The sequence below is a fragment of the Sus scrofa genome, chromosome 1 (genome assembly GCF_000003025.6).
Source record: "Sus scrofa isolate TJ Tabasco breed Duroc chromosome 1, Sscrofa11.1, whole genome shotgun sequence".
Lineage (NCBI taxonomy): Eukaryota > Metazoa > Chordata > Mammalia > Artiodactyla > Suidae > Sus > Sus scrofa.
Genome location: NC_010443.5, coordinates 137,228,737 through 137,254,827, shown reverse-complemented (window position 1 = coordinate 137,254,827; position 26,091 = coordinate 137,228,737). Strand labels below are relative to the sequence as shown.

The following is a 26,091-nucleotide window of genomic DNA, read 5'->3' as shown; positions in this document are numbered from 1 at the left end:
TAACAGAGGAAACTGTGGGTGGGGGTATGGGCATGGGGGGAGGGGAGAGACAGGGTATATGAGAAGTCTGTGTACTTTCTGTTTAACTTTTCTATAAATCTAAAACTATTCTCAAAAATAAGATGCATATATTTAAAAAGTATTTAAGTAAAAAAAAAAAATAGGATTTAGCTCCATTAAGAAATCTTAGGCAGGGTCAAATGTTTAGAAATCTTATTGGGAGGTTATGGGCAGGTTATATTCTGTGCCTTGATCAGGCATGATATGGCCCCACCACCTTGGGAGGAGAAAGCCAGGTCGGCTTAACACTCCTGATGGAAATAAAATAGTGGTGAGCAAATGTGGTATGTAGGAACGTGTCCCCACTTGTGTTGGGAGGGGGCAGGCGGAATGGCAGTGATCAAGCTGAGAAAGAAAGACAGGCATTTCCATGCAAACCAGAGCAGAAAGTTCGGAGAGGGAGCTCCCAGACAGAGGCGGAGTGTTATGTTAGCAAGCAGCTTCCATTGTTTCTGCTGACAAAAGCCAGCAAACAACAAAAGGGCTTTTCATATTTCCTTAGAATCCCAGAGCAACCCTTGAAGCAGGTAGAGGAAGTTTTGGGAAACCATTGAAAAGCTTCAGATACTTTGGGCAAAGCAGTTTGGTGAAGTGAGTCGTTTCCTGCATTGTGGCCAGGTGAGAGGATCTCGTGGGCTCCATATGACAGGTGGGAGACTCAAGGCTGGATCAGGGGAGTGAAGGTCACGCAGCTGGTAACTGGAGAAGCAGGAATCTGAACTGACTTGAGTCTGCGTTCTGTCTTCTCCCTACACCAGGTCCAGAGGGCTGCATCTAAACTGCTTTCTGTCGTCTTCCTGTGTGTTGGCACTGGTTTATGTTTGTTGAAATGATGTCTGTGAAGAGTGGAGGATCTGGGTAGAGGTTCATTTTTATGTGTGTGGATTCCAGCATCACTTGTTGAAAAGGCTGTCTCTGTTCCATTGTTTTGCCTTTGCTCCCCTGTCGAAGTTGACTGATATAAGTTGACTGCATTTACATGGGTCTTTTTCTGGACTCTCCATTCTGTTCCACTGATATGCCTGTTCTTTCACTGATACCATGCTGTTGGGTTACTGTAGCTTTAGAGTAAGTCTTGAAATTGGGTAGTGTCAGTCTTCCAAATAGTTTTCTTTTATCATTGTCTTTTGCTTCTCTCTAAACTTTAGAGTCAGTTTGATGAAATCCATGAAGTATCTTGTTGGGATTTTGGTTGGCATTGCATTGAATTTATAGATCGTGCTGGGAGGAACTGGTATCTTGACAGTGTTGAGGCTTCTTATCTGAGAACAGAGAGTATCTCTTTGTTTTGCTAGTTCTTTGATTTTGTTCATTAGAGTTTTGTAATTTCCCTCCTATAGCTCTTACACATTTTTGTTAGATTGTATAAATCTAAGTATTTTATTCTGTCTAAGCCTAAGTATTTAATTTTTGGTATTGTGTTTTTTATTTTATTTTATTTTTTTTTTAGGGTTGCACTTGCAGCATAGGGAAGTTCCCAGGCTAGGGATCAAATCAGAACTGCAGCTGCAATCTACGTCATGGCAACACTGGATCTGAGCTGCACCTACAACCTATGCCACAGCTTGCACCAATGCTGGATCCTTAACTCACTGAGCAAGGCCAGGGATCCAACCCACATCCTCACAGAGACAATGTCAGGTCCTTAACCAGCTGAGCCATAAAGGGAACTCCTGGTATTATGTTTTTAATTTCAAATTCTAGTTGCTTATTGCTGGCATATAGGAAAGTGATGGGCTTTTGTATAATTGCTTTGTATTCTGTAGCCTTGCTGTAATTGTTGTTTGCAGCTCGTCTTTCCCTTGTTTAAGCCTTGCCCAGTTACCCCCACTGCTTGGGGTGCACTGATGTGGCCTTGGCCTTGTAAGGCTCTGTGCCCCTGCTCATGGGTTACCTGCCTGCAGTCCTCATCTGTCACCTCTGCCTGTTGAATGCTTATTCAGCCATCCAGAATCTGAGCTGGCTAACTGGGCATGCTTCCCCAGTCTCCTCAGAAGAACTGGCCTCTCCTCCGGGTCCTCTGGACACTTTGGCTCCCAGCTTGATTCCAATGCCTATTATATCTTGCCCTATGTTGTAGCAGTTTATTTAGCTCTCTCTTCTCTACAGGCCACTAACTCCCAGTGGCAAGGATGGAGACTTAGTCATTAGCCTCTGGGGACCTGGGACAGGACCATGCATTTGGGGACTCAGCCCCAGGTAGTTGAATTCAGTTAATCCTGCTGAGCCTTGATGAAGCCAAGCTCCTGGGAGCCAGCCTTAGGGACCTCTCTGTCGTAACTTGTTTAGGAAGCCTTAGGGTGTCATAGAATAAAATTCACTACTGGCATCTTCTTTGTGGTCACCTGTCACTCCGAAAGCTTAGGGGAATTAAATCCATGCAGTGGAGCTGGTCTTTAATCTCCAATGCCCTGTTGACTGCCATTACCACTGCTCAGTCTTGGGCTGGTGTCCAGTCTCCCAGATCCTGGATGGCGGAGAGCCAGTGGGCACTGATTAGGAGTGAATTTTTCTTTTAAAACTACGTATGTGCAGTTTCCACTTTCTAACTCTCAGAGCTTGCTGCTCCAGGGTCTCAGAAGTGAAGCCCCAAAGCTGGCTCTACAGTGCCTGTTGGTCCCCTAGAATCGGTCTTCTGGTTCTTGCTGAGCTGGAAACAGCCTCTCTCCAAGGGCTCTGCCCTCATTCCTCCTGCATGTTTCCTCTTGACTAGTCTGCATGCTTTTCCGATCAAAAGCTGCTGTCCTTTGGAAAGCTGATGCTATTTTTTGAGAATTGTTTCTGAGGGCAATTCATTTTAGGCCTGTTAAATTTGATCGGATTTCACCTTCATTGTTATGTATACTCAGCAGCTTAAGACTAGTTCTGAAAAAAAAAAAAATCAATCTATTTTGTGACAACTTGTGTGGCTAATTAATGCCCTGCAGTGCACTGTGAAACTTGCAAGGCACCCCACAAACATCAAATCATAACACATTTCCCGAGACTGTCTTAGTAAATGAAACATCTGTATTACAGTAAATACACCATATTAGTAAATTGAACATCTTTTATTGATTCACCTTGTTAAGCAGGAAAATAATCCTTTTGGCTTTGTAAGTCTCCTGTAAGTTCTGGTAGGTGCCATTTGGAACATGAATTTCGTCAAATAAATGAAGGCAGATGTCAAGCATTTAAGTGGCCCTTCTTTCTCAGTCAGCCCTATTTTCTATCAGTTTGGAACTGATGTTGGAGATGACAAAATTCACCAATGATGTGAAACTGACAGTGAATTAGATGCTGTTGGTCTTTGGAGAGGAGGGGCTGGCTGTGCAGAGATAGTGCTAATAACAAGCTAAAGTCAAGCCTGGTCTTCACAGGGTTTTCTATTAAAGCTCCTCAAAGAGCAGAGAAAAATAGGGAAGAAGGTGGTGGTAGCTTAACTGGATAGCCCCACAAGATTTGTTTTAAAGTCTTAAGCCTTATATTAAATGTTCAAGTGACTGTTGCTTTGTACTCTGTTTTCATTTTCCCTTAGCTCTTCAGCTAAAAAGATTTGACTGGAAAGATGCATCTTTTTTAATCTTGTGGCTTCTGAACCCCTGGGGCTCAGATACCTGGCTTGAGAAGCAGGTATAAAAATGGCAATAAAAGGGGTATAAAAAGATACCAGAGGAGAACCAAACTGTGGTACATCTAGACAATGGAATGTTTTAACACTGAATACAGGGCTGAAAAGAATTTTGAGCTACCAGGCCATGAAAAGATATGGAAGAACCTTAAATGCATTTCACTAAAGGAAAGAAACTGATCTGAAAAGACTGCCTACTGTATGACTCAACTATATGACTTTCTGGAGAAGGCAAAACTGTGGAGGCAGCAAAAAGATCAGTGGTTGCCAGGGGGGTGGTGAGGTGGGATGAACAGGTGCAAAGAGTTTTTAGGGCAGTGAAAACATCCTATGTGATGCCATAGTGATGGATACATTTGTCCAAACCCGTAAAATGTATAGCACTAAGAGTGAATCATGGAGTTCCCGCTGTAGCGCAGTGGGTTAATGATCTTGCTTGTTTCCATATGCTGCAGGGACAGCCATAAAAGTGGGGGGGGGGAGAGTAAAGCACATAAGTTACACATTTTGGGAGATTATGATATGTCAGTGTTGGTCCATCAGTTGTAACAAAGGTACCACTCTGGCAAGGGATATTAATCGCAGGCAAGGCTGTGTGTGTGTATTATGGGTGAGTATGGGAAATGTCTGTACCTTTCTCTCCACTTGGCTGTGAACCTAAAACTTCCATAATAAATAGTCTTTAAAAAAAGGTATCAGAAAACAACCAAAGTAACGTTAGTTTAAAATGTAGTTCTTATACAAGGAGAGGAGGGTGGCCCAGCCGAGAGATAAAAAGCTGGGGTATGACTGGATTTGCCTTTGGAGTTGCAGCTCAGGAAGGATGGATTGGCAGGAGAGACTGGGGCAGGGAACCAGATGGGGTGCTGTCACACTCACCTGTGCAGATGATGGTGGCCTGGACCAGCCTGCCTCTCGGGATGGAGAGGAGGGCATGGATCCTGTCCTGAGGCAGCAGGTGCAATGTGGGGAGGTGACAGTAACACGAAAAGGGGGGGGGCTGTTGTGTTAATTAGTAGATGCTGAGTGCTTTCTACATCTATGCCCTGTGCTGGGTGTTCCACACCTGAGGAGTCTGGGACTTGGAGAGGTTGGGGGTGTTCTAGGATCACCTCTACTAAGCAGCAGGACACATGTCCAGACTCAGAGTGGGTGGCATCAATGGCCTGTCTAGAGGTGACTATCTAGATGAGGGCAGGGTGTGAGAGGGTTAGGAGGGAGGTCTCTGCCCTTCCTCTCCTGCAGGTCCCAGCCCAAGTCTTACCTAAAGACCCCCCCTCCCCACCATCCCTGCATGATTGGCCCTGTTTCTAACAGCTGACCCATCTCCAGCCTCTTGGAAAGAGCACTTAACTTGGAGTCCAGTGGCCCAGGGCTGAACATGACCTCAGCTCTCCTGGCTGGTTGCCTTCCCATCTCAGAATGTCAGCATCCTCAAAAAAATGCAAATGACAGTTTCATTGTAAGAATGAAAGAAAGGCATATAAAAGAAACCAGTGCCAAGACCAACACCAAGGGTGATGAGAAGATAGTTCATTCGATGTGTTTAGATAATGCTGGTGGGTTTGACTAAATTTACAGAGTTCAAAGTTGTGTCATATAACTGGACTTTGAAACAAAAAGTTAATTCTCACCCACTGAATTTGTCAGCCTGGATGTGTAGTCCTCTGTGCCCTTCACCACTGAGGTACATCCTGCATTGGAGTCCATGAGAGCTCATCTCTGCAGACACCTGGGAAGTCTGTTTAGGTGAGAGTGATCAGTCTGGATCAGTGCTCTCAGCCACCTCAGCTCTAGAAATATCACCTGCTTTTCCCACACATCACCTTTCCTTTGTACCTTGACAGTGGCTGCATGCTGCTCAAACTGCCCCTTTAGTGACTGGCTGGCTGTGTGTACATCATCATTTTCTCTTGGTTTTCTCTTTAGTTGTGGCTGTTTACATGAAGGGGTCTTGGTGGACCACCGAGGATGTCCTAAGAACCTCTGATCCTGCCAGAGAAGGTCTGATGAAGGTGAGGCATTGAGAATTTAAGTGGCTATTGCAAAACATGTTTTAAAGGTCAGCATGCTTATGTTAATAATTTAAAGCTGTCTTTCCCGGTGGGTTTGTTCTCTAGGACTGCCGTAATGAAGTGCCACATGCTTGGCAGTTTAAACAACGGGAATGTATTATTTGCCAGTTCCAGAAACTACAAGTCCAAAATCAAGGTGTTGGCAGGGTTGGTGTCTTCCAAGGGCTGCAAGGGAGAATCTGTTCCAGGCCTCTCTCCTAACTTCTGGTGGCCTCTGGCTTCCCTGGTAAATCGGTGGTGGTCTTCCTGAGTCTTCGCATCCTCTTGTCTCTGTGCCTGTGTCCAAATTCCGCTTTTCTATATGGACACCAGTCATGCTGGATTAGGGCCCACCCTAATGACCTCATTTTGATGTGATCATTGGCAAAGACCCTATTTCCAAATAAATCATGTTCCTAGGTACTGGGGATTAGGACTTTTACATCTTTGGGGAGGGGGCACAGTTCAATCTTTAACACCTTGCCAGCAAGGAAAATAGTAGTAACTGGATATATGCAATAGATGCCTGGCTATTGGTAAACCTCTTTTACCTTCCTGAGTGGCCTCTCCCATCTTAATTTTAAAACTTTAATCTACATCATCTCTCTAGTGTGTGGGGAAGTCCTGTTTATTGCATTCCAATAATGTTTATTGGTACTTACTGTGAGTTAGATATTGTGTTAGTAGATACTAGTATTACCTAGACTTTTTACAGGGATTATCTGATTTCAGAATCTTTAAGGTATTTGTTCTAGAGATGAAGCAGTTGAAACTGAGCCACACAGTAAGTGATTTAATTGGACACAAACTCTAGTCTCTCTGATAGCAGACCTGGTGGTTTTGCTCTTTGTATGATTTGCTCTTTGAAGCACTATGACTTTTGTAGAGCAGCTATAAAGTAGAGACCTAGGATGGCAAGAGTGAGGGATCTTTGTGGTTAAGAAAGTTGAGCATCTTCTCATGTGCTTTTTGGCCATTTTTATATTCTTTCCGGGGGGGGGATATCTATTAAAATCATTAGACCACTTTTAAATTGGGTTATTTGACTTTTTACTGTTGAGTTGTAAGAGTTTTTCATATACTCTCGCAGTATATGGAAGTTCCCAGGTGAGGGGTTGAATGGGAGCTGTAGAGGCCAGCCTGCACCATAGCCATGGTCAGAGCAAAACAGGATCCAAGCTTTGTCTGTGACCTATGCCACAGCCCACAGAAATGCCAAATCCTTAACCCACTGATCTAGGGCAGGGATTGAACCTGAGCCCTCATGGGTACTAGTTAGGTTCGTTACCGCTGAACCACAACAGGAACGCCTCATGTTCTAGATGCAAATCCTTATTGCATATATGATTTGCAAGTATTTTCCCCCAATTAATGGGTTGTCTTTCTCAAGTTTGTTTCTCTCCCAGCTTTATTGAGATATGGAATTGACATTTAATGTTGTGGAAGTTTAAGGTGTACAATGCGTTGGTTTAATACAGTGATATACTGCAAAATGACTACCACCACAGTGTAAGCTAACACTCACATCGCATGTGTATGATTTGCTCTTTAAACAATTTTTTTTTTTTTTTTTTAGAACAAGAGTGGTCACTTCCTTCTTGTATCAATTCTTTTAAGTTTAGATGAGGAAAATGTTCACATTTTCTGAAAATGTGGCCTGTGTTGTGAACAGAAAGAAGCTTGGATGTTAATTCCACTTGGTGAACCATGTTGTAAACCTCCATCTGCCCCAGCTGTGTGTGGGGGAGACTTACCCTCTCCATTTATAGAACTTGGGGTCTTGACTTTTTTCTTTTAATTACATTCTGTTTCTTAGCCAACTCTTCTTCACAAATTACCAAAAAAACAAAAGAACTGTAGTGTTCTGTTAACATAATTAGTGGTCCTAATTGACGCATTAGAACTGGATCTTGGTTTTATGTTTTCAGAAATGTTTCTAAGTCAGAATCACATGTCACCCATTTTTCTCCCCCTGTAATGAAATTGGACAAATTAAGTGCATTTTCTTCTTCTTCTTTTTTCTCCTGCCAGTTTTTGATTGGATATTTCCCTTCTGCCAGATGCAATCCGTTTTTCTTTTCTGGCTTGCCTCTGAACTTTTTAGTTTTATGAGTTGAAAAATATAACCTCCCACATCACACCCCTCGAGTTTTGTGATGAGCTAGTTATTCTTAAAGTCTGAATTTGATTTGGCTGCTACTGTCTGAGATACAAAATTGGGATGGCTTCTCAGAGTTAGGCTGCTGTGGTTTTTAAAAATCTTTTTCTCATCTAAGATTTGGCTCCAGATGAAAGTGAAATATTTTGCATTCAGGGCCAATTAATAAGTTTATTGGCACTAAACACTTTTTTGCCATTTGCTAGAATGCTGCAAGCTGGCTTATTTTTTATTGTTGGAGCATTTGAAATACATACAACTGTTTGAGAGACCACTGAGGCCGTCTTCTCCCTTGACCAGTGGTGGAAACTGAGATTGAAAGGGGTGTGAGTTGCTTAAGATCTCACAGCAAATCTGGACTGAGAAGTCATGCCCACAAATGATGATGATAGTGATGGTGATGGTGATGCTGCTGCTGATAATGACAATAATAAATATTTAAGGGTCAAGTATTAATTATGAAACCAAGCATTCATATTTGTATCAGATTTCCTTTTCCCCAAGCTCTGATGGATGAAAACACAGAAGGAAGCTGCTGGCTGGGCTGCAGTTGGCACACTGACCTGGGACTTAGAAGTCTTGACATGGTATTTCAAACCTGCCTGCCTTCTCAGAGGCCTCATTCAACTATCTTAATTCTTCTTGGGAACAGGGCAGGGAAATCAATATATGTAATTGCTTACCCTCTTTGAGCTTTAATTTCCTATAAACAGTAGCAGCCAAATCAAGTTCAGTGGGTGGTGAGAACTGAATGGTATTTGGGGGTGGCAGTGTCAGCCCAGGTCAAGGTCTTGTGGTGCTGCCTGGGATGGGGCAACAAACATCCACCCCATTAGGCTGTCACATGGCAGTGTCATCAGAGTAAAATCTAATAAACCAATACTGGCACTTTGTCACTAGCTGATTGGTTTCATCTCAAGTGCCTCATTTTAGTGGTTGCTTGTGGTTGTCTGGAGGACTGCATTTAGTAGGATTCTGAGACCATATCCAGGCTCAGCCACCACGAGCAGTGATGGATTAGCCATGTCTACTGTGGGAGCAGAAATGGGAGGCCTCTATGTATGCCACGTCTTTGCCATTTAGGCTCTACAAATGCAGAGAATCTGAACAGGCAGGAGATGGAAGTCGTTGTGACCTGTTAATGATTAAGCTCTGTGTGGTCCGGACCTTGACCACAGTGTATTTTCCTCAACTGTCATGATACTTCAGTGGGTGAGGGGCAGTTCTGTCTTGCAACCTTAGGACAGGCTGGGCCTTGAATCCCAGTAATTCTCTGGGATTGCGACTCCAGTGTGCACTCAAAATCTGTCATAAGTCACTGAAAATCAGTTGCTCTTGGTGTAACAGCTACACCAATAATAATCTCCCATGATTTGCCTTCCCTCTGAGGGTCAGAATTATGGAACTGTTGTTAAAAATGGCAGATTGGAGGAATTCCAATTGTGGCACAGTGGAAACGAATCTGACAAGTTTCCATGAGGATGTGGGTTCAATCCCTGGCCTTGCGCAGTGGGTTAAGGATCTGGTGTTGCCATGAGCTGTGGTGTAGGTCACAGATGAGGCTCGGATCCTGTGTTGCTGTGGCTGTGGCATAGGCCAGCAGCTACAGCTCAGATTTGACCCCTAGCCTGGGAACTTCCATATGCTGTAGGTCTGGCCCTAAAAAGGGGAAAAAAAAAAAAAAAAAAAGGCAGATTGGGTTTATTTCTGGACACATCTGGTGCTTCTGCAGAGGTGGCTTCCTGGAGGCAACCTTGTTTCACTGGCAAGTGACTGATGGTTCTGTTTCCTCACATTCCACATCTGGGGCCCTGGAGACCCAGGAGGCCCCTTGCTCCTGGAGGCCAGTTGGTGTGAAAGGTCAGGGGTGTTAAAACCTCTGTGAGAAGCTATGATCCACATTTTGGCTCTTGAGTGTGAGAAGGTTTGTGTGGTGGTGGAATGCACACCTGGCCCCCATTGCGTGGATCTATTCCAAGTGTAGAGTTTATTGTGTCTGATTTTCCTCTCTCGTCTCACTAGCTGTTCCTTTCTGTTTTTCCTTCAAAGGTTCAGTCATTTGGGGAAAGGATTGTGCTTTTCATTCTGAACGTCGTTATTTTTGGAAGATTGGAGAGGAATTTGGATGATGATGACATGTTTTTTTTACCTCACTCCGTGAAGGAGGAGGCTAAAATTCTGTGGAGAGATGGAGCAGCTGTTGGATTTTACACAATCAAAATGAAAGGTAAGGGACACACGGCTGTGGGGCGGGGCGGGGGGGGGGGAGCCTTGCCACTTCTGGCTCTGAGGAAGGCCCCTAGATATCTGCCTGCCTCGGAGGACTCCCTGAGCACAAGCATTTATTTGGAGAGAATCTTCTGCCACTGGGGTATCACTCATTCAGCTGTCATGTAAATAAACACAAGGTATGGATTTCGTTTTCACCACATTTCTTGTTTTCTTGGCCAACAGGGTAACAATTCAGCATGTCCCTTTGATTCCCTAGCATGTCCCCTGTAAAATACTTGTTGCCATTAGTGGGTAAGATAGCTTTGCAAGCACAATGCTTTTCATTTCTTCTCTTTAATGTTACCAATTAGTTGTCAGGAAAAATACCATTGCTAATAGCTGACATGTGGTACAAAAGCACACTGGATGCCAAGATTTATAGACATTACCTCAGAAGAGAGGGAGGGAGGTCGGCCACGATAGCAAGGTTATGGTAAAACATGGGGACTTATTTTTAGGGGCTCTGACCATCAGGGAGTGTGGAACTTGTACCATTTTTTCTAAGGAATCAGTCTTCTTTAACTTTGCTTCCTTTAACAGTTACTTTAATTAAACAATTTTTTTTCTTTGCTTTTTAGGGCTGTACTCATGGCATATGGAGGTTCCCAGGCTAGGAGTCCAATTGGAGCTACAGCTGCTGGCCTATACCACAGCCACAGCAACATCAGATCTGAGCCGCGTCTGCAACCACAGCTCATGGCAACGCCAGCTCTTTCACCCACTGAGCGAGGCCAGGGATCGTTCCCGCAACCTCATGGTTCCTAGTTGGATTTGTTTCCTCTGTACCACAACAGGAATTCCAGTTTCTTTAATTTTGAAAGGCTATCAACATCTCTGACCCAACTAGTCCAAGCCCCATCATTTAATTCTTAAAAAGTTATAAATTTTTAGCAAAAATAAAATTTCCAAGTACCTATACCACCATGGATAGGTTGTTGTTGGAATTTTAAGTGTTTTCCTCTGGGGCTAAAAAGGCTACAATTGTGGTTTTGAGCTCTATTCATACTGTGTAGTTGTCCCACCTGTCCAGAGTGGGGTTGATCTGCATTTCTTCCCCTTCCCCACTTTTTTTTTTTTCCCATCAATGTGATGTGGGATGACCAGTTTCCCATGCAAACAACTCTTGTAGTTAATTACGTGCTAGGTCAGTCATAGAGGCTGAAGCACCTGTGTCCTTCAGCTTCCTGGGTCATGGTAAAGCCATTTTTTCTTTGATTTTGATGTACAGTTTCACTTTTGGGGGTGCTCTGTCTTCAGTCTTTCATTTTAGATAGACCAGGGGATCTGGAGAACACTAGAAATGGAAGAGAACCTTTTTGCAATTCCTCTTTCTTAGAAGATTCATTCATTGTCACTTTCTAACAGATGGCTTGTCTTTAATCTGTAGCAAAATCACTTGTGCTGTGGACATCCTACTAATAGTAACTAAAACTGTTACTAGATCCCAACCTGTTGTGTGAGAACCACAGCTAAGGGGCAGAAAGAGCTTAGCCTTGTTCTCACCAGTTGTAGTGTTGCTCTTGACTGAAATGATACCTCAGGCTTTGTTCTGTGAGGGTCAAGCTGAGACTGGTTGTGGCTGCCTCATTCTTCCCAAGGCAGATCCAGAGCCTTGAAGTAGAAGGATATTAAGATGTTGAATTGAGACAGATCAGACTAGGTGCTTGAATTCTGCCTCCTCTTCATTTCTGATGAATTCCATGAATTTGTTGAAAGTTTTCTGAAGCTGTTTACCAGGTCTTGTTTTCATCTATGAACTGATTTTTTTTTTATTTGCTCAACAATCGCGTTAGTTTAAAAAACATCAAACGAGTAGAAAAATTATATAAATAGATTTCTCAGGTATACACAGCTAATCAAAAAAAATTTTTTTACTGCCTATTGCGGGATTAGCTTGTTTTTGGAGAGACAGAATGAAAATATTTCCGTGGAATAACTATATACACCTTGCTACCAGCAATGTATGAGAGTTCCAGTCATGCCATATCCTTGCCAATACTTGGTAGTGTAAGTATTTTTAGTTTTAGTCATTCTGCAAGGTGGGAAGTAGTATCTAATTTTGTTTTTAATTTGCATTTTCCTAAGGATATTGATCATGTTTTCATGTGCTTTTTTGAAGGTCACAGATCTTCTTTGGTAAAGTGTCTGTTCAAATATATTTGCCTATTTTTATTGGGTTGTTTTTTTTATTATTGAGCTGTGAGATTCCTTTTATGTTATAGCTATCCATTCTTAATGAGATATATATTTTGAAAACATTTTCATTTTTATTTAATAATTTTTCAAAGAGCAGAAGTTTTAAATGTTTATGAAGTCTAATTTATCACTTTATCAATTTTCATTATCATTCAGTTCAAAATATTTTCAGATTTACTTTTTGATTTTGATGAGTTCTTTTTTCTTTTTTTAAATTTAAATTATTTAAATTAAATTAAAATATTTAAGAATTAAATTTTAATTATTGGAGTATAGTTGCCTCACAATGTTGTATTAGTTTCAAGTGTACACCAAAGTGAATCAATCATACATATAAATATATTCATTCTTTTTTCCCATGTGGCTTATTGCAAACTATCAAATAGATTTTCCTATACTATGCAGTAGGTTCTTCTTAATCATCCCTTTTATACAGTAGTGTGTATATGTTATTCCCACCCTCCTAATTCTTTCCTCCCCTCAATGGTTTCACCTATGGTAACTATAAGATCGGTTTTGTCTATGGATTCTTTAAAAGTGAGTTTTACATTTCTAGATATTTGCGGGCTATTCTAGATGTTTTATTTTTTGTTGGTTTCCAACTTAATTCTATTGCAGTAGGATAATATAGATTGTTAGATTTTAATATTTTGAAAACTATCAAGAGTTATTTTATGGTCCCATATATGGTTTATCTTGGTAGACACTACATATGGACTTGAAAGAGGGTGTATTCTGCAGGTATTGAGCTTCATGTCTTGGAAATGTCAGTTAGGTTAAGCTAATTGATGGTGTCATTCAGATCTTCTATATTCTTAATAATTTTTTTGTCTAATTCTATGAGTTTCTGGGATAAGTATGTAAAAGTCTTTATGACTGTGGATTCATCTCTTTCTTCTTTTAGTTCAGTCAGTTTAAAATAATTGAAGTATATGTGGTTGATTTACAATGTTATGATAATTTCTACTGTACAGCAAAGTGACTTAGATATGGAGATATAAATATTTTTTCATATTTTTATTGCAATTTAATCACAGAATATTGAATATAGTTCCTTTTTTTTTTTTTTTTTTTTTTTTTTTCTCTTTTTGCCTTTTCTTAGGCTGCTCCTGCGGCATATGGAGGTTCCCAGGCCAGGGGTCTAATTGGAGCTGTAGCCACTGGCCTACGCCAGAGCCACAGCAACTTGGGATCCGAGCCGCATCTGTGACCTACACCACAGCTCATGGCAATGCCAGATCCTTAACCCACTGAGTGAGGCCAGGATCGAACCCGCAACCTCATGGTTCCTAGTCAGATTCGTTAACCACTGTGCCACAATGGGAACTCCCAGTTCCTTAGTTTCTTGTGCTGTACAGTAGGATCTTGTTTTTTATCCATTCTACAGATAATAGTTTGCATCTGCTAATCCCAGGGTTGCAAACCATGTTAGTTTTTATTTTGTGTATTTTGGAGCTTTGTTATTAGTCACATTTAATTTATAGTTGCTATATTTCCTTGATGTATTGACCATTTTGACATTATGAAGTGTCCCCCCCCCCATTTGCCTCCCTTAATATCTCTTATTATGAAGTCTATTTTGTCTATTGTTAATATAGCCACTTCATATGCTTACTGTTTGCATGGAATATATTCTTTCTAGCTTTTCAATTTTGGTCTGTTTATTTTTTATATTCAAAGCATATATTTTGTTGATAGTATACAGCTGAGTATTAGATTTTAAGTCTGGATTTAATAATCTGTCTTTTGATTGGAATATTAGTCTGTTTACATTTAATTATTGATATGGTTGTACTTAGGTTTTCTTTGTTACAGTTTGTTTTGTATCTTATTTTTTCCCTCTGTTCTTCACTTTCTGTATTCTTTTGTTTTAATCAGATATTTTTTAGTATTCCTTTTTATTTTTTCTTGGATTTCCATCTCCATATTTTTGCATTTTTTAAAGTTGTTGCTCTAGAGATGGCATATGCATCTTAAACTTAAACATATACTAATTTAGAGTTAATATTAAATTACTTAAGGTAAAATACAGAAACCTTGTGGTAGTGTATTTTTATGTAACCATCATTTTATTTACATAGTTCTATTGTTATATATTATATCTGTCTGTCACTACTGATTTATAAGTATTAAATAGTTATATCTTTTAAAGATATTAGCTGGATATAGAATAATTAGTGATTCCTTCAGCACTTTGAATAAGTTGTTCCAGTATCTTTTGGTTTTCATAGTCTTTGGCAAGAAGTCAGCAGTCAATTTATTATTGTTCCTTGTACAAACATGCCATTTTTTTTTTTTTTTGGAATGTTTTTAAGACTTCTCTTTAGCTCTTTTACAGTTGAACTGTGATTTGTCTAGGAGTGATTTTATTTTTATCTTTTTTGGTATTTGTTGAACTTTTTGAATCTTTAAAGTTTTCTACCAAAATTGGGACATCTTTGCCTATTATTTATGCAAATTTTTGTGCTTTTTTCTTTTTTCTTTTTCTGGGATTTCAGTTATATGTATTTGGGGTGTTTTCTATTGTCTTGCAGGTCTCTGAAATTTTGTTCGTTTTACTTCAAACATTTTTCTCTCTTTTTTGGTCAGATAATTTCTGTTAATCTATATTCAACTTTATCTGCCATCTCCAAACTGTTGTTGAAACTACTTAAAATTGTCAGTTATTGTACTTTTCAGCTCTAGAATTTCTGTCAGGTGTGTTTTCCATTTCTCTGTTGAGAATATTTAATTATCGAGTATATATTTCCCTTAATTTAAAAAACTTTTGTTTGACTTGAACATATTTATAAAGCTGTTTTGAGTTCTCTGTCTACCAAATCCAGCAAATAGGTCTACTTAAAATCAGTTATAGTAGAGTGACATCAGCACATGGCAGAGTCAAAAGCTACCTTTGTCTCTCACTTTCAGTCTATAACCAGTGAAGCATCCCCAACTCAACAGAGATGCCTCTGCTCCACACACTAGGACACCAGAGAACTCCACACATTTGTACATTTAAAGGTGGTTGGAATGGAACACATGCGAGAGACAGAACTGAGAGAACTGCCCAGCTCTGTGGCCATGGCAGCTGAGCCCACAGCTGCAGAAAACACAGAGCAGTAGGGGAGGAAGTGCACATGACTCCAGCCTCTTGGCCAAAATGGTGCTTGCAGCCATAGGTAACTAGGTCTCAGCAGCCGTGGGGCCTGAGACTCCTTCTTCCAGCCACTGAGGCACTCACAACACTGACCCCCCACTCCTCTATCCACAATGGTGGAGCCTATGAACCTTACAACACACGGCATAGCACAGACATCTGTGCAACCCCTGCACCCCCCATCCTCATCCTTCCCCTGTGGCAGCAGAGTATATGACTAAGGATTCTGGACACCAGGCAAGATCCTGCCATGCCAGGGTTCTGGGCAGCAATGCCACTGACACTGGCAGCAAGAAGGCATTGATGACCCTTGGAGGCACAAGAAGCAATAACGAGGTAGTGGAAGGTAGAAAGTGCCAACTCTCAAACATAACCAGATGCAGCTTGGGTTGGCATAATTCATAGAATTGTGCTATACTGCCACCTACTGGAAAACAAAAGAAAGACCTCTAATTTCTAAACTTCGATAGTTAGACTCAAACAGAAGGGTATTTTCTACTTCAAATGCACTGACATAGAATCAACTCATCAAGTACCATGAAGAACCAAGGTGACACCAGAACACAGAAAGGAAATGATAGTTCTATAGAAACCAAATTTAAAGTCAAGAAATATTAGTGTTATTGACAGAGAATTCAAAATAGATATCATGAAGTAGCTCATTGAGTTATAAGAAAACTCAGAAAGACAGTTCAGTGAGCTCAGGAATAAAGTCAGTGAACAGCAAGAATACTTTACTGAAGAGATCAAAACTCTAAAAAGGAATCCAAGAGAAATTCCACAACTGAAGAACTCAATAAACAAGATCAAGAATTCATTAAAAAGGTCTTGAAATAGATCAGGCCATATGGAAGAGAGAATTACTCAGCTAGAAAATAGAAATCTAGAAATGATGCTAGTAGAGGAGGAAAGAAAAATAAGACCTAAAAATTGAGGAAATTCTACAAGAGCTATCCAACTAAGTAGGAAGAGGAAGAACAACATTAGGGTAATGGGTATCTGCGAAGAGAAGAGAGGGAGAAGGGTGCAGAGAGATTATTTAAAGAAATCATAGCTGAGAATTTCTCAAACGTGCAGAAGGAACTGGATGTACAAGTCCACAAAGCTAAAAACATCTAATTACCTCAGTGCAAAAAAAGACCTTCTTCAAGACACATTATATTAAAATTGTCAAAACTAAGTAACAAAGAATTTTAAAGGCAGTCACAGAAAAAAAAATTGTAACCTATAAAGGAACTTCCACTAAACTATCAGCAGATTTCTCAGTAGAAACTCTACCAGCCAGAAGGAAGTGTACTGATATTCTTAAGATACTGAAAGATAAAAACTGTCACCCAAGAATATTTTATCCAGCAATATTGTCACTCAGATCTAAAAGAGGAATAAAGGCTTTCCCAGATAAATAAAAACCGAGGGAGTTTATCAACAGTAGATGTGCACTATAAGAACTGTATTGTTTCATTTTGTTTTTGCTTTTTAGGGCCACACTCATGGCATATGGAAGTTCCCAGGCTAGGGGTGGAATTGGAGCTGCAGCTGCCAGCCTATACCACAGCCACAGCAACTGTGGGATCTGAGCTGCATCTGCAACCTACACCACAGCTCATGGCAACACCGGATCCTCAACCCACTGAGTGAGGCCAGGGATCAAACCTGCATCCTCATGGATTCTGTCAGATTCATATCTGCTATGCCACGAAGGGAACTCCCTACAAGAACTGTTTTTTGTAGTTTTTAATTTTTGCTAAAACATTTTTTATTACTAAATGAATTTTATTACATTTATCGTTGTACAACAGTCATCACAACCAAATTTTATAGAATTTCCACCTCAAACCCCCAGAGCATCCCCCAACCTCCCAACCTGTCTCATTTGGAAGCCATGAGTTTTTCAAAGTCTGTGGGCTAGTATCTGTTCTGCAAAGTTCATTGTGTCCTTTTTTTAGATTCCACATGTAAGTGACAGCATTTCATGTTGATGTCTGACTGTCTGACGGACTTCACTTAGCATGATAACTTCCAGGTCCATCTATGTTGCTGCAAATGCTGTTATTTTTTTCTTTTTGATGACTGAGTAATATTCCATTTTGTATGTACCACATCTTCTTGGTCCACTCCTCTGTCAATGGACATATATGTTGTTTCCATGTCTTGGCTATGAACATTGGAATACACGTGTCTTTGCAAGTCGTGGTTTTCTCTGGATAGATGCCCAGGAGTGGGATTGCTGGATCAAATGGTAGTTCTATGTTTAGTTTTCTGAGAAATCTCCATCCTGTTTTCCACAGTGGTTGCACCAATTTACATTCCCACCAACAGTGTAATAGGGTTCCCTTTTCTCCACACCCTCTCCAGCACTTATTGTTTGTAGACTTTTTGATGATGGCCATTCTGGCTGGGGTAAGGTGGTACCTCATAGTGGTTTTGATTTGCTGGTGTAAGGTGGTACCTCATAGTGGTTTTACTCTAGTAATGAGTGATGTTGGACATCTTTTCATGTATTTTTTGGTCATCTGTAAGTCTTCTTTGTAGAATCGTCTGTTTAGATCTTCTGCCCATTTTTTGATGGGATTGTTTGTTTTTTTGGTATTGAGCTGCAGAAGGTATTAATAAATTTTGGAGATTAATCCCTTGTCAGTCACACATTTGCAAAGATTTTCTCCCATTCTGTGGGTCGTCTTTTCATTTTGTTTAGGGTTTCCTTTGCTGTGCAGAAACTTTTAAGTTTAATTAAGTCCCATTTATTTATTTTTGTTCTTACTGTCATTTCTCTAGGAGGTGGATTGAGAAGATGTTGTGGTTTATGTCAGAGAGTGTTTGGCCTGTGTTTTCCTCTAAGAGTTATAGTGTCTGGTCTTATATTTAGGTCTTTAATCCATTTTGAATTTATATTTGTGTGTGGTGTTAGGAAGTGCTCTAATTTCATTCTTTTACATGTGGCTGTCCAGTTTTCCCAGCACCACTTATTGAAGGCACTGTCTTTTCTCCATTGATTAATTGACTGTAGGTGCATGGGTTTAATTCTGGGCTTTCTATCCTGTTCCACTGATCTACATTTCTGTCTTTGTGCCAGTACCATACAGATTTGATGACTGTACCTTTGTGGTATAGTCTGAAGGAAGGGAGCCTGATTCCTCCAGCTCCATTTTTCTTTCTCAGGGTGGCTTTTGCCATTCTGGGTCTTTGTATTCCCAAACAAACTTTAAGATATTTTGTTCGAGTTTTGTGAAAAATGTCCTTGGTACTTTAATAGGGATTGCATTGAATCTGTAGATTGCCTTGGATAGTATAGTCATTTTGATAAGACTCTTCCAATCCAAGAGCATGGTATGTCTTTGTGTTATCTTTGATTTCTTTCATCAGGATCTTATAGTTTTCAGAGTCTTTTGTCTCTTTAGGAAGGTTTATTCCTAAGTATTATATTCCTTTTGTTGTGATGGTAAATGAGATCATTTCCCTAATTTCTTTTTCTGATCTTTTGTTGTTAGTATATAGAAATGCAGTTGGATTCTTTGTATTAATTTTGTATCCAGCAACTTTGCCAAATTCATTGATGAGCTCTAACAGTTTTCTGGTAGTAACTTTAGGATTATGCAAATAGTGATAGTTTTACTTCTTCCTTTCCAATTTGGATTCCTTTTATTTCTTTTTCTTCTCTGATTGCTGTGGCTAGGACTTCCAAACCTATGTTGAATAGTACTGGTGAGAGCAGACATCCTTGTCTTCTTCCTGATCTCAGTGGGATTTCTTGTGGCTTTTCACCATTGAGAATGATGTTAGCTGTGGGTTTGTTGTATACAGCCTTTATTATGTTGAGGTTGGTTTCCGCTATGCCCACTTTCTGAAGGGTTTTTATCAGAAATGGGTGCTGGATATTGTCGAAAACTTTTTCTGCCTCTATTGAGAGGATCATATGGTTTTTATTCTTCAGTTTGTTAATGTGATGTATCACACTGATTGATTTGTGATATTGAAGAACTCTTGCATCCCTGGGCTAAATCCCACTTGGTCATGATGTACAATCCTTTTAATGTATTTTTGAATTTGGTTTGCTAGTCTTTTGTTGAGGATTTTTGCATGTATGTTCATCAGTGAAATTGGCCTGTGATATTCTTTTTTTGTGTTATCTTTGGTTTTGGTATCAGGGTGTTAGTGGCCTCATAGAATGGGTTTGGGAGTGTTCCTTCCTCTGAAATTTATTGAAATAGTTTTAGAAGGATAGGTGTTAGCTCTTCTTTGAATGTTTGATAGAATTCGCCTTTGAAGCCATCTGGTCCTAGACTTTTGTTTGTTGGAAGTTTTTTAATCACAGTTTCAATTTCCATACTTGTGATTTGTTTGTTCATCTTTTCTATTTCATCTTGGTTTAGTCTTGGAAGATTGTACTTTTCTAAGAATTTGTCCATTTCTCCTAGGTTGTCCATTTTACTGGCATATAGTAGCATGTAGTCATCTCTTATGATCATTTGTATTTCTGTGATATCTGTTGTAACTTCTTTTTCTTTTCTAATTTTATTGATTTGAGTCCTCGCTCTCTTTTTTTTTTCAATGAGTTTGGCTAAGGGTTTATCAATTTTGTTGATCTTTTCAAAGAACCAGCTTTTCATTTCATTGATCTTTTCTAAGGTTTTCTTCATTTCTATTTCATTGATTTCTGCTCTGATCTTTATGATTTCTTTCCTCCTGCTAACTTTAGGTCTTATCTGTTCTTCTCTCTCTAGCAGCTTTAGATGTAAAATTAGGTTGTTTATTTGAGCTTTTTCTTTTTTCCTGAGGCAGGCTTGTATTGCTCTAAAATTCCCTCTTAGAACTGCGTTTGCTGTATCCCGTAGGTTTTGGAGTGTTATATCTTTGTTGTCGTTTGCTTCTAGGTATTTTTTAATTTCCTCATTGATTTCTTCAGTGATACATTGGTTGTTTAGTAGCATGTTGTTTAGTCTCCACGTGTTTTTGTTTCTTGCAGTTTTTTTTTCTTGTCGTTGATTTCCAGTTGTATAGCATTGTGGTCAGAAAAGATGCTTAATATGATGTCACTTTTCTTAAAGTTACCGAGGCTTGATTTGTGGCTCAGAATGTGATCAATCCTAGAGAATGTTCCAGGTGCACTTGAGAAGAATGTGTATTCTGTTGCTTTTGGATGGAATGTTGTACAAACATCTATTAAGTCTATCTGGTCTAATGCTTCATTTAGGGCCTGTGTCTCCTTGTTGATTTTCTGTCTGGATGATCTGTCCATTGCTGTAAGTGGGGCATTAAAATCCTCTGCTATTATTGTGTTATTGTCAATTTCTCCTATTAAGGTTGTTAGCAGTTGCCTTATATATTGAGGTGATCCTATGTTGGGTGCATACTTATTTAAAATTGTTATATCTTCTTCTTCGATTGATCCTTTGATCACTATGTAGTGTCCTTCCTTTTTTCTTATAATATTCTTTATTTTAAGGTCTATTTTGTCTAATATGAGTATTGCTAGTCCAGCTTTCTTTTGATGCCTGTTTGCATGGAATATTTTCTTCTGTCCTCTCACTTTCAATTTGTATGTGTCTCTAGAAGTGAACCTGGTATCTTGAAAACAGCATATACATGGATTTTGTTTTTGTATTCATTTAGCCAGTCTATGTCTTTTGATTGGGGCATTTAGTCCATTTGCATTTAAGGTAATTATTGATGTGTATGTTCTTATTGCCATTTTATTAACTGTTTCAGATTTGTTTTTGTTGCTCTTTTTTCTTCTCTGCTTTTCTTGTTCTCTCTTCTTGTGGTTTGATGACCATCATTAGTGTTATATTTGAGTTGATTTTTTTTACTTGTGTAGATTTTTTGATTTTCAGTTATCCTGATGTTTTGATATAGGAGTCTCTCTCTATATATATACAAAATTGTTTTTCTAAGTTGTTGGTCTTTTAATTGCAAGTCCATCTTCAGTGTCCTGCATTTGTACCCTCCTCTTCTCATGATTTCTGATTTTGATAACACATTTGTGCATGGATGATTTCCTACCTTTACTATATATATATATGCCTTTACTGGTGAGCCTTGTCCTTTGTGGTGTTTTTGTTCCTAGTTGTGGTCTTTTCTGTCTAGAGAAGTTCCTTAAGTATTTGTTGTAAAGCTGATTTAGTGTTGCTGAATTCTCTTAGCTTTTGCTTATCTGTGAAGCTTTTGATTTCTCCTTCAAATATGAATGAGAGACTTGCTGGGTAAAGTAATCTTGGTTGGAGGTTTTTTCCTTTCATCACATTAAGTATATGGTGCCACTCCCCTTTAGCCTGCAGAGTTTCTGCTGTAAAATCTGCTGATATCCTTTTTGGGGTTCCCTTGTATGTTATTTGTTTATTTTTCCTAGATGCTTTCAATATTTTCTCTTTGTCTTTAATTTTGGTCAGTTTGATTAATATGTGTCTTGGGGCATTCTTCCTTGGGTTTATTTTATATGGTACTCATTGTGCTTCCTGGATTTGAGTGAGTGGTTCCTATCCCATGTTAGGGAAGTTTTTGCCTATTATCTCTTCAAATATTTTTTTCTGTCCCTTTCTCTCTCTCTTCTCCTTCTGGCACCCCTATAATACAGATGTTTGTGCATTTAACATTGTCACAGAGTTCACTTAGACTGTGTTCATTTATTTTCAATCTTTTTTCTCTTTTCTCTTCTGCATCAGTGATTTCTACCAGTCTGTCCTCCACCACACTTTTTCATTCTTCTGCTTCCTATATTCTGCTGTTGGTGGCTTCTAATGAATTTTTTATTTCAGTTATTGTATTTTGCATCTCTACTTGCTTACGTTTTAAATCTTGTGTTTCTTTGCTCAATGTTTGCTGTAAATTATCAATCTTTGCCTCCAGTTTATTTCCAATGTCTTGTATCATCTTCAGCATCATCAGTCTAAAGTCTTTCTCATGGAGGTTGATAAACTGCAGATCACTTAGCTGTTTTTCTGTTTGTTTTTTTTTCTTTCTCCCTTATCTGAGTTATAGTTCTCTACCTTTTATAGGTTTTTGATGTGGTCTCCTTTTTGCTGACAACAGAGTTGTAGCCTCTTTTACTTTTTTTTTTTTTTGCTATTTCTTTGGGCCGCTTCCCCGGCATATGGAGGTTCCCAGGCTAGGGGTCGAATCAGAGCTGTAGCCACTGGCCTATGCCAGAGCCACAGCAATGCAGGATCTGAGCCACGTCTGCAACCCACACCACAGCTCACGGCAATGCTGGATCGTTAACCCACTGAGCAAGGGCAGGGACTGAACCCGCAACCTCATGGTTCCTAGTTGGATTCGTTAACCACTGCGCCACGACGGGAACTCCCGCCTCTTTTACTTTTGATGTCTACCCACTTTATGGCTGAATTGGTACAGGGACTTGCTGTAGGCATCCTGATAGGAGGGACTGGTGCCTGCCCACTGGTGGGTGGGGCAGATTAGAGGCAGCTGTGTGCCTAGGGTTCTTTAGGCAGCCTGTTTTCTGATGGGTGGGGCTGTGATCCTACCTGGATTTTTGCTTGCCCTGGGGCTTCTCAGTGATGATGGGTGGGGCCAAATTTTCCAAAAATAATCACCCCTAGAGGAACACACACTGATGAATATTCTTTAGACCTTTGCTTCCAATGTTCTTCCCCCGCAATGGGCCAGTCACCCAGTTTTCCCAGGAGATCCTCCAAGAACTGCAGTCAGGTCTGACCCCAATTCCTGTGGAGCCTCTGCTTTGCCCTGGGACCCAGTGCACATGAAAACCTGTGTGCAACTTTCAAGAATGGGGTCTCTGTTTACCCCAGTCCCATGGAGACCTGATGGGGGCTCAGAACGCTCACTCCTATAGGTGAGTCTCCATGATACAGTTGCTTTCCAGTCTGTGGGCTTCCCATCTGGCAGGTATGGGGTTGCTTATATCACATAATCGCCCTTCCTACCTCTTGATGTGGCCACCCCTTTGTCTTCTGGAGTAGGATATCTTTTTGAAAGTTTCCAGGCCATTTGGTTGAAGGTTGTTTAGCATTTGGTTGTAATTTTGTTGTTTTTATGAGAAAAGGTGAGCTCCAGTCCTTCTATTCTGCCATTTTAATCCTATCTCCCCTCCCTACAAGAACTGCTAGAAGGAGCCCTTCTGCCAGAAATGAAAAGCTAAAAATACGCAAAATTCTGAGTAAGATGATAAATAGAATCATAAAATTGTAACTCTTTATCAGAATAGGATTTAAACATTTTATTATGGCATAAAGGTTAAAGGGGGAAAAGTAGAGAAAATAATTATAGGTACTTCAGTTTGGCAGTAAGCTCAAAATATGAAAAGGAATAATTTAAGACAACAAAAACACAAAGGGGGATAGGGCAAAGGAGAGAAATTCTATAGGTAAATGAAGATAAGATGCTATCAGCAGAAAAAAGATCATTTTATCCATGAGATGTTTTATACAAACCTCATGGTAACCACAAAACATAAATCTAGAGCAGAGACCTGAAACATAAAAAAGGAGGAAACTGAGAAAAACCACCAAACCAAGATTGCAGACAGAAACACAAAAAGAAACAACAGTGATAGAGGAAACAGAAAACAAAAGATAAAATAGCTATATCAAGTCCTCATTTATCAATAATCAACTAAATATAAATGGAGTGAATTCACCAATAAAAGACATTGAGTAGCTGAATGGCTTAAGAAACAAGAACCAGCCATATGCTCCAGGTGAATCCAGGAAACTTACCTCAGCTCCAGGGACAAATATAGGCTAAATGTGATGGGATGGAAGATGATACTCCAAGCAAATGGCAGCCAAAAGAAAGTGGATGTAGCAATACTCATATCAGACAAAATAGACTTAAAGCCAAAAAAGGTAACAAGAGACAAAATGGACAGTATATAATAATAAAGAGGATAATTTATCAAGAAAGCATAACATTGATTGATGTATATATTTATGCATTTAACATAGGAGCACCAAAATGTGTTAAACAATTATTTACAGATTAAAAGAGAAATTGACAGTGACACAATAATAGCAGGGGACTTTAACATCCCTCTTACATCAGTGTCTAGATAATCCAGACCAAAAAAAATCAACAAAGAAAAACTACAACTTTAAATGAAATACTAGACCTTTTGGCTTTGATAGATATACAGAACATTTTATCCAAATGCAGCAGAATACACATTCCTTTCAAGTCTACATGGGAGTTTCTCAAGAGTATACCATATGTTGGGATACAAAACAAGTTTCAATAAATATGAGAAGATTGAAATCATATCAAATGTCTTTTCTGAAAATCAGCTGCAAGAAGAAATCTCAAAAAAATCAGATATGTGGAGACTGAACAAAGTGCTACTGAATTCATTGAGTCAATGAAGAAATCAAAGGAGAAATAAGGAATTACTGTAAAAGAAAGGAAAATGAAGACACAAACCAAAATTTATAGGATGCAGCAAGGGTGGTACCAAGAAGGAAGTTTATAGCAAAATAGGCCTACATCAAGAAATAAGAGAAATCTCATAATAATGATACAAAAGAACTTATAAAAACAGAAACAAGCTCACAGATTTTTTAAATCAAATTTATGGTTACCAAAGGGGCAACTGTGATGGGGAGGGATAAGTTAGGAGGATGAGATTAACATACCACAATACTGTATGTAAAATAGCTAACTAACATGGACCTACTGTATAGCACAAGGAGGTCTACTCAATGTTCTGTATTAATTTTGTGGAAAAAAAGAATGGATATATGTGTATGTATAACTGATTGACCTTGCTGTACACTTGAAACTAATACATTGTAAGTCAACTATACTCAATACAATTTCTTAAAAATTAAAAAAACAAGGAGTTTCTGTCATGGCTCAGTGGTTAACAAATCTGACTAGGAACCATGATGTTGTGGGTTCCATCCCTGGCCTTGCTCAGTGGGTTAAGGATCCGGCGTTGCCATGAGCTGTGGTGTAGGTCACAGACATGGCTCAGATCTGGCATTGCTGTGGCTGCGGTATAGGCCAATGGCTATAGCTCCAATTAAACCCCTAGCCTGGGAACCTCCACATGCCACAGGTGCGGCCCTCGAAAAGACAGAAAGACCAAACAACAACAACAAAAAAAAAAAAAATAGAAAAGATCAATGAAATTAAGAGCTGGTTCTTTGAAAAGAGAAATGAAATTGACAAATCATTAGGTAGGCTAACTTAGAAAAAAAGAAAGAAGACTCTAATAAATAAAATCAGAAATGAAAGGAGAAATAACAATGGATGCCAAAGATTATAAGATAATATTATAAACAGCTAAAGGCCAACAAACTGGACAACCCAGAAAAAATGGACAAATTAATAGAATTACACAAACTGTCCTAGACTGAATCATGAAGAAAATCTGGAGTTCCTGTTGTGGCACAGTGAGTTAAGAATCCAATTGCAGTGGCCTGAATCACTGTGGAAGCATGTGTTTGATCTTTAGACTGGCACATTGGATTAAAGGATCTGGCATTGCTGCAGCTGCAGCTCAGATTCAGTCCCTGGCCTGGGAACTGTCATATGCCATGGGAGTGGCCATTAAGAAAAAACAAACAGGAGTTCCCGTCGTGGCGCAGTGGTTAACGAATCCAACTAGGAACCATGAGGTTGCGGGTTCGGT

General features: G+C 39.6%; 1 protein-coding gene across 3 annotated transcripts in view; it reads left to right on the top strand.

Annotated features, from left to right (window-relative positions):
• The window catches only part of FAM169B (family with sequence similarity 169 member B), a 98,130-nt gene that overhangs the window by 42,373 nt on the left and 29,666 nt on the right, over positions 1-26,091 (top strand). For all 3 annotated transcript variants that reach the window (XM_005659772.3, XM_021098324.1, XM_021098326.1), the window contains exons 4-5: positions 5,600-5,685; positions 9,932-10,109. In XM_005659772.3, the coding sequence (XP_005659829.1) occupies positions 5,600-5,685; positions 9,932-10,109 (264 nt within the window). The remainder of the gene's footprint in view (positions 1-5,599; positions 5,686-9,931; positions 10,110-26,091) is intronic.